At 36.6% G+C, this 9,738-nt stretch overlaps 1 protein-coding gene across 1 annotated transcript in view; it reads right to left on the bottom strand.

The window, feature by feature from the left end:
• Gpsm2 (G protein signaling modulator 2) overlaps window positions 1-7,424 on the bottom strand; it is a 34,291-nt gene extending 26,867 nt beyond the window's left edge. The window contains exon 1 of the mRNA XM_004636945.3: window positions 7,123-7,424. Coding sequence (XP_004637002.2) covers window positions 7,123-7,178 — 56 coding nt within the window. The 5' untranslated portion in view covers window positions 7,179-7,424. The remainder of the gene's footprint in view (window positions 1-7,122) is intronic.
• Between the last annotated feature and the right edge of the window lie 2,314 nt (window positions 7,425-9,738).

A 9,738-nucleotide genomic window follows, 5' to 3' on the forward strand; every position in this document is an offset into this window, starting at 1 on the left:
CTCATTCTTTAATTAGTTAATTTTCTTGATATAGTGTCTTGCTATGTAGTTCAGCCTGGCCTTCAACTCACTATGTAGCTCACATTGGACTCCAACTCACAGCAATCCTCCTGCCTCAGCCTTGGAAGTGCTGGGGATATAGGTGTGCGCCACCACAGTCACTCCCATTCTTTATTTTCTTTCAGATAGAATCATGCTAAATTTCTAAATTTCTTAGGCTGGGCTTGAATTTGTGATCTTTTTCCCAAGCCTTTGGAATGCTGAGACAGGCATGGGCTACTAAGCCAGGTTTCTTTTCTTTTCCTTTCCTCTTTCTTATTTTCTTTCTTCCTTTCTTTCTTTCAACAATCCAACTGAGTTAGCCAGTGGCTACTACAAATTCACAGACTAGTGACTTCACCTTCACTTTACATGGATCTAGGTCAAATAATATAAATAAGCCTCTATTTAATATTTTGCTTTACCATTAGATGAAGCCAATTAGACATAAGAGAGAAGATCTCGGGACTGGGGATATAGCTCAGCAGCACAGCACCTGCTTGGCAAGTGCGAGGCTGTGAGTTCGATTCCCAATTGACACTCTTACTTCAACTGCAACTAGCTGTTTGTCTAGGGGTAAAACTAGACTACACACACACACACACACACACACACACACACACACACACACAGAAATGCTAAGTTTCGGTATTTACATTGGCTCGGGAGATAGCTCGGTGGTCTAAGTGCCTGCCTGGCAAGCACAAGGATCCTTGGTACTGTATGCCATGTCAGTCTCAGAACTCCGGGCGTGCTGTGCCAGCCACTGAAACTTGGCCTGCTTGTGCACGCCTGCAATCCCAGAACTAGGGAGGCTGAGAGAGGAGGATCACTAGGAGTCTGAGCTGCATAGCAAATACATTTATTTACCAAATAAATAATATATTTTTCAAAAATTAAAAAAAGCTCTGCATTTACACTTCCTTAACATGTCAGTTCACAATTAATAATGCCCATTTTTGTCTTTCACAAATGTCAACTGGTCATTCACAAGTGAAAACTGCTTTTCTTTAAAAGTATTTTATTTTGGGCCGGCCAGATAGCTCAGAGGACTAAAGCCCCTGCTTAGGCAGAGCTCAGCAGCCGGTCCCTTCCTCAGCGTGCCACGCCAGCCCTGCCCCCAGGGCACACTGAGACTGCAATTGAGATTGGGCGTGGTGGCATGTGCCTATAATCCCAGCGCTTGCAAGGGTGAAAACAGGAGAATCATGACGAGTCTGATCTACATAGTGAGACCCTGTAGACTGGGCAGACCCCGTACCAAATAAAAATAAATAAATGAAATATAATACTTTTATTTTATTTTATTTTTTTGAGGCAGGATCTCATTACATAGTCTAGGTTGGCCTTAAACTCACTGTGTAGGCTCAGGCTGGCCTCAATCTTGTAGCAATCCTCCTGCCTCATCCTCCGTAGTACTGGGATTATAAGTGTACACCACACTATGTTTGAAGTATTTTTTTTAAATAAGAAATTAAAAAAATTATTTTAAAAAAGAAATTATGAGTATTTTAAGATTGTCTGAGATTACTGGTATATTCTGTGCATAATGAAAAATAAGCCAGCAAAAATCCTGCTATATGAAAATGTGATTTTTTATTAAAATTTTCTTTTTCCAGATAAAATATCTGAACCAGTTGTCTTTATTTGTCTAAATACTGAAACCAATGAACTTCTAAGAACTGTCAAAGGAAAAAATGGAAAAACTAGTTTAATATATAAAATACTTTCCTTATTAAAAATTTTACTCTAAGCATTTTAATGATGTAAAAATGAAAATGAAAATGAGAATCAAATATTCTCACTCCTAGGAATACATCTTAAGGATATATTTACACAAACTCAAAAGACACACTGTATATGAAAGAATATTTATAGCAACGAAGAACTACAAATAACTTGAATGTCTGTCAATACAGCAGTGAGCTTTAAAAACTACAAGCTGTGAGGCGTGGCGTGTGGCTTCGCCCCGGGTAAGGGGCCTGGGCGCTGGCCCAGAAGCTGCGGGCGAAGCAGAGTGGCTGTTTGTGCACCGTACACAGCATTCGTATTCAAACCAGAAGTTTAAAGCATCGTCTCTACCCATTTAAGCAGAACAATGTCTTCTTCAAATAAGTATCTTTAAGCTGTGTATGGTGGTGGCGCATGCCTGTCACCCCAGCACTTGGGAGGCTGAAGCAGGAGGACTGCCGTGAGTTCAAGGCCAGTTTGGGCTGCATAGTGAGTTCAAAGCCTGAACTATATAGCAAGACCCTGTCTCAAAAACAAAACAAAACAAAAACAAAAACAAACTAAAATAAACCAACAAAAAGCCAAATAAGTATCTTTACCACAAATATCTGACCTTTTGAATTTAATACAACATTATTCTTGGAACCATAAGTCCAAATGATATGATAGGTAAATTTTGTTGGCGAATGGTTTCATAAGTTACACATTTGGAAAAATGTATTTTACAGAATTATTAGAAACAATGACAGCAAGCCAGAACACTGCTGGCTACATGCTGTCCACCAAGTCCAGAAAAGCAGGCCTAGATGGGTATTCCACTGCCATTTAAACATGCAGGTGCTTGAGAAAAATATTCCAATACAGTCCAGTAGTCCATAATAGGGGGTTATCCGTAGGACTGGCAATGTCAGAAGTTGCTGACTTGAGCCTTCTACAGCTCAGCATATTGCTATAGCTTTGCTTTTCATACCTTGTCTTTACAACTTTCTGCTGGATGGTTAAGACCAAGATAAAGCAAGACCTATATAACAAGAATTGCAACCTTTGTATCTGACAAGGTCAGTCAAATCCCAAAACTAAACAAAAAATGGGATACAAATGAAAGACCATTTTGAATCTTTACGTACAAAATAGAATAGATATACAGCTACTTTCTCTTAATTCAATGAATAGAAACAATTCAAAAAAAAAGAAAGATTTGTTCTAATAGTGTTTGTGGACAGGATATCATGTCTGCATCTTGTACTATGAATAACTCATGAGAAGACAAAAATAATCAACGTGTTAATTCTTGAATCATTCCTACTAATTGGTTTTTAAACTGTCTCATCGCTGTTTGTTTCTCAATAAAATTATTTTAAAAATTTTTTAAAAAGCAGGACTGTCCACAACTGAGAACACCTAGGAAAAGGTATGTCAGTAGCTAGTCCTCAAAATAAAGTCCAAAATTCCCTACCTTATTATTAATTCTGAGGTATATTTTGATTCTATATTTTATTACAAAAGAAGTTAATATTCTGACAAAATACCAACATCTCAATCAAATGCATATCAGTGTAAAATAGGGCAGGTTAGTTTATAAATTTTTTAGAAGATCATTAAATAGTAACAGAGAAAGTAATTTCATATCCTCTCTGTGGCGACAGGAGAATAGAATTACTTCATTTGTTTACCAGTTGGGTTGAAAACAGAGAAGTTACAGAAGACAAGCCAGGAAAATACTTCTCCATTAAAATACATCCCACACACAAAGTTTGTTCTGTTCTTCCTGGTGGTCTGTTTTATCTAACTGTATAATCAAACCAACTGTATTACTAATAATTATAAATTGACATTATTATCTTTGACTGACGTTTTCATTTTTGCTAAAAATAGACTAAGCATATTAGGCATTTTTTTTTCTTTTTTCTTTTTTGAGACAGGGTCTTACTGCACAGCTCAGGCTAGCTCTGAACTCACTATATAGCCGAGGTTGGCCTTAAACTCACAGTGATCCTCTTGCCTCAGCCTCCCAAGTAGTAGGATTATAGGAGTGTGGCACTGTACTCTGTTAGGCATAAATTTTTTGTACATTTTTAATTTAAATTTTTTAATCATTTGTTTTAACTTCCACACTAGATTTTGACCTTTATAATCTTTATCTCCTTAATTTTGGTTTCTTGTGTTTGCAGATATCATTAAAAAGCAAAATGATTAAAACCTTGGTTCTACTTAATTTTAAAAGATTCCATAATACTGATTATGGAAACCCAATCTGACTTTTCCTCAAAAGCTTAAGAATAAATTCTTAAGGACATCAGAGCCAAAACAAAATGCATGCTCTCATGATAGCACTAGCTCCATCTTCTATGTGTTCTTATTAGGTTTAGATATTTTCCATCACCAGCCTTAACTCCAATAAGTAAATTTCCATCCATTTAAATTTACCATACATAACAGTTCTAGGTCATCTTGTAAAGGGAAAAGTAGCAAAAAATTAGATAAATTAGATAATTTGATTTCTATGTGGTAACTTAGTTTTAAAGTGATTTTAACATTAAATTTAATTATAAAATGTTCTAGCTCAAGGATATGTATTATTATGAAAGAGAAACTGATACCCAGACATGTTAAATGACCTGTTTATAGTCAGGCAATGATCATGCTGAGAAATGACATTTTATTTTTGTTTCCAAACCAAATATTTTTCTACCATTCCACAGTGCCTCAAATTATCCTTCAGGACAGAATAGTATTAACTACATTTATCTAGCAAAATTAAAGGAATCAATTCCAAAACCGTATTTCTTTACCACTTATTGCAACAGTCCCATTTTTACACTGCTATTGTACTGGAATGTTTATTCTTCGTGGTAACAATTATGAATAGGGACATATCCCAGAGAACTACAGAACTATAGGCACTAGTGTAATGAACACAATGTATCCATCCACCCTCCACTTCAGCAAGTACCAGTATAGGTGTTACCAGCATACAGTGTATCTCTACGTGCATCCTTACTCCTCCAACCCCAGGTTATCTTGGCGTACATGATTTCATTTGTAAGTATCTTAGCATATACCTCTAAAAGATGAGTCCTTTTAAAAAATATTATCATACCTAAAAAGTTAGTACTTCTTTACATTAATCATACAATACTTTAAGCACTTAGATACTAACTCCATTTTGCTATCAATATCCATTTTCCCAAAAAGGAAAAAACTACTTCATAAAGCAGTCTGATGTCCCTTAGGAAATTTCTTAGTGTTCAAGGAAATATTCCGTTTCAAAATTACAAACTCATTATACTATGGAAACTCTCGCAGGGGTTAGCTGAGATCTCAGGCAGGAAATAACCAAATGGATAAAACTCCATATTTGTAATAGTAAACCTAACATAAAGGATTTAAATCATTACCCACAATTACATAGCAATCTAAATAAAATCTAGAACATTAGATCTTAAAGTACTGGTGAAGCCAGAGATTAATTCAGTATATTCTTACTAAAACCAGTTCTAAATTTTTAAGTTTCCACCTAATGAAGTCTTTTCAATATGCATGTTTGACCTGGACTGTATTTGGAGAAAAGATAAATTTTGGATCATTCCGCAGGCTGGCTCCTTATCTACTGTTCTTACAGTGAAGCATACCACTCTTCAGGATGTTCTGCAGGATGGATAAGTAACATTCACATGATGGTTACACGCTATGAAATTCAACAGACACGTGGATCACACAACATGCTAAGCATCAAGGCTGTCCTAAGGAGCTAACAGTCAAAAGGAGAAGTGAGGAGGGAAAAACAGCCATAAAAACAGATACACTGAATTTAGCATAGCTGGTGCTAAAACAGAAATAGGTCAGAATGTGAACACAGAGAGGGCAAACCCCAGCTACAGAGTGCACAGATGACTGTGACCAGGAGAAAATGACAGGGAAGGGAATTCTAGACCTAAGATGTAGCATGAGCAAAAGCACGGCGGCATACAATTGTTTCATGTTCAAGGAAACAGAGAACGGCAGGGAGTAATGTCCAAGGAACAGACAGAAGCCAGAAAGGAGAGCTCTTGTGTACTGTGGTAAGCGTGGCTCTGCCCTACATGAGGGCTACCTCAGGCTCCAGCAGGATGGTTGCATGTTAGTGCTTTGTCTTCAGATTGACCCAGTCGTAACAAATTAAAAAATGTGGATTGCAAGAAGGTAAGAACATGGGCCAGGAGATGGCTCAGCAGCACAAGTTCCTGCCTGCCAAGTGCCAGGCCCTGAGTTCAATCCCTGGTGCCAAAATGTATAGTGTGAGGAGTCTGAAAGGAAGATCCTGGAATCTGGAAAACTCTGAGGAGACTGAACTGGCAACATTCTATGTTGGCTACAGAGAGGGAGAAGGAAGAAAATATGTAACTTTTACATTTTTGGAAATATGGTCTAATGGATAAGCTGAGGGCATTTTGTACTAAAAGCTCACCTTATGATAAAAGTCGTCCTTTATTTAAAACATCTTTGTTTTTAATAGAAATGTTCTTACCTTAACCTGTATAAACTTCCCTGGCAACATGCTCTACATGAAAGGTCTATGTCACAGGATGATGAATCTCATTATTTCCTAAACATATATTAAGACATCTGATATTTAGCAAACATTTTCACTCAGAAGTTAAATGCAACCAACTGCTTTAAAATTCTGGTGTTTGCATCATTAACTTGTAGCAGTTTTGACAAAAAACTTACTATTATCTAAGCATTTTACTAAACAATTATTTGTTTTTATTTTATGGGTGAGTGCAATGACCAGAACTTCTAGAGTAAATGTTGAATAATAATGACAGTGCAGGGGCTGGGGAGATAGTTCAGCAGAATAAGTGCTTGCCTGGCAAGTGCAGGGTCCTAAGTTCAATCCCTGGTACCGCAAAAAAAAAAAAAAGAAAAAGAAAGAAAGAAAGAAACAATGACAGTGCAGATATACTTACTCCTATGGTATCAGAAATGTCATTAATATTTCACACTAAATATCTGTCATGTTTAAATGGCTCACTTATGAAAAATCACCACTTAAAAATTATAAGTTAGGTCCTCAGCTGACCACATAAAAAGACCCATCATTTTCTCTCAAAGATTTCAAAAGATACCCTATTTTTACATGTGCATTACATGAAACTTATAAAATATGAAGTAACTATTAATAAACTTTTCTAGAGAACATTAACAAACAAATCATTTCCTATAGAACAGATACAAAAACTTATAACCAGGAAAATACCGCTTATAGAAGATACTAACTATAAACAGTATATCTTGAATTATTTCCAAACTGAAATGGGCAGAGTTTCAACATGGACTAAACGTTATCCACTAATAAAGCAATGGTCTTACCTGTAACGAACATGAAAAGAATGGTCTTCCCTCATGCTTATTAAATTTTCCTCCATCGAGTCATATTATAAGCTGAGTAAAACATAAAAGTATCTTATTTTGTGCCAATCCAGTTCTTTACAGTGTAGAATTGTTTGCAGAACATTGTCCGGTTAGTACATTAATGAATTGGTGTTAATACATCCTAAGCTCCTGCTTCTTCTTTATTAATAATAAAAGGAGGTCAATGTCAGACAGCTTAAAAGTTCAAAATATATCCCAAATCCTTGCATCTCTGGCCCTTTCAGCAGCACTTCAGCAACGTTTCTGCAAAAGGAACACAAGATGCTTTGCTTGAAGTCCTGTTTTCAAAGAATAACTTAAAGTAACCCTGCGCTGTTTATAATCACACAGCTAACTCCACAGGCTGCTGTCATGTCAGTCACTCAAGAAAATCGCAGTGGGATTAAGCATCATCATGGGGATTATAAATAAGCATGTGAATAGAAGAGATTTGTCTGAGAGTTGCCCTTCAACCTTTTACAATGATTTAAATACAGTTTTATGTAATATTTTCTATTATAAACAATCAAAGAACATGTATCCTATTAGTACTTAAAAATTATGATGCCTTGAACTCTTTAAAATTGCTTTGATAAACCAAAAGAAAAAAGGTTCATTCTAAACTATAAATTTATTTCTTCAAGGATATACTGATTAAGATACACAGATTCATTTGCTCTCGAAGTAAATTTTATTTAAACCATTTAAAATGTTATTAATATCGAGTGAGTGCAAAAGAATGATGCAACAAACATGCACTGACTACACCCACCCTAAGGTGAAGAGCACCACCACGCTTCTGATGTCTCCTGCGGCCCGACTCATCCTCCCTTTCCTCTCATGTGGCTGTTAAAGTAAAGTGTTCATCATTCCACTGCACATCTTTGCAACTTCTCCATAAATAAGTCCTGAATAATACATTACTCAGTTTTGTGTGATTTTCTTAACCGTGTGCTTTTTTCCCTTTTATTTTACTTTACTGTATTTAGTACAAAATCACCAGGGTCTCACTACACAGACAGGACTTGCAGTGATTGCGGGGATTATGGGCGCACGCCACCACCCCCAGTCTCAGTCAATGTCTCAGCACACCCCGGGGGCAGGGCCCACACAGCACACCAAGAATGGAACCCTATTTTTTTTATTTTAAAGAGAACAGAGAAAACAATCAAAAGATAAAATTTCAAAACAAGATGAAAAAAAACCAAGATGACAAGAAATCAACAATAGTGTTATATTGCACATTGTTATCTTCAAAGTAGTTGCTCAGATTAGCAGATACAGGCTGCAAGATCGGCTGAACAATATACACCTCATGTTTCTGAGATGCACCTCAATCGCCTCTAAGCTGCACATTCTTATTGCTCTACTATGTCCCATATTCTTTATTTTACCATTGATGGGCACTTGGATTTCTTTCTATGGATTTCTCTCTCTCTTCTGCTATCATTAAATGTACCACTATGAACACTGATATTAGAAATGTAATATGCTAGTTAGGCAGCAGAACAGACATAAAGAGAATGACAGGTAAAAAATGAAAAACATCAAGCAGCAGTTGAAAGAAGAGAAAATGAGAAGCTCTAGCATAAATCTAACAGGAGCACTAGCAAGTAAGGAGAAGTAAATGCAAAGTTTTCATGATAAAGACTGAGAATTTTGGAGAATTAAAGACATAAGTCAGCAAATTAAAGAAGCACAAGTCCTAAAAGTGAATCTATGCCCAAATATATCACAGAAAATCAAATATGAACTATAGCCTTTAAGCTGGCAGTTAAAAGGACAAAGAGAACCAAGCAGTGATGTAATCCCATCACCTGGGGCTGAAGCACGAAGATTCCAAATTCAAGTCCTGCCTAGGCATCCCTGTCTCAGAATTTAAAAATACAGACACCCTTTGTTTAACAACTGTTTAATAACTTTGGACTTAGGACAAAGAGGTACACTGTTCAGACTTAAAAGCCACTGCTTGGGCTTAGGATCCCTCTTTTTTTTTTGTACAGTTCAGTAAATCTTGCTTATACAGCCTCGATGTCTTTTTTTGTACAGCGCACCTTGTTTATATAGTACTATAATTTTTGCTGGTTATATTGTATAGCACCATACTGTAGTTTTATGTTGTTATATGTTACAGTACTGCATGCCAAAGTTATGCACAAAAGCAAAGTCTTAAAGCTAGAGTTTCCTTTGATCATTCTGGGGAGTCATTATAGTAATATATATAATTCCTCATCTTGTGACCAATTCAATTAATGACCTAGTTGCAGGACTGTCACTTGGTCATTAAATGAAGAACATCTGTAAAAGCAGCTAGGGATGTGGGGGGGAGGGGGGGAAAAGAGAGAGAGGGAGGGAGGGAAAGAGGGAGAGAGAGAGAGAGAGAGAGAGAGAGAGAGAGAGAGAGAGGAAGGAAGGAGAGAGGGAGTGACAGACAGAGACAGACACAGACACACAGAGAATTATGAAGCCCTGGAATATCAGTGTTACAAATAACACCTACAGGAGGCCAGGCCAATTAAGCCAACATTTTATTACTCCATTTCTAGAAGGTCTTAAAACAGCTGATGCTAATTT

This window comes from Octodon degus, unplaced genomic scaffold, assembly GCF_000260255.1.
Source record: "Octodon degus isolate 3935 unplaced genomic scaffold, OctDeg1.0 scaffold00084, whole genome shotgun sequence".
In the NCBI taxonomy this organism is placed as follows: Eukaryota; Metazoa; Chordata; class Mammalia; order Rodentia; family Octodontidae; genus Octodon; species Octodon degus.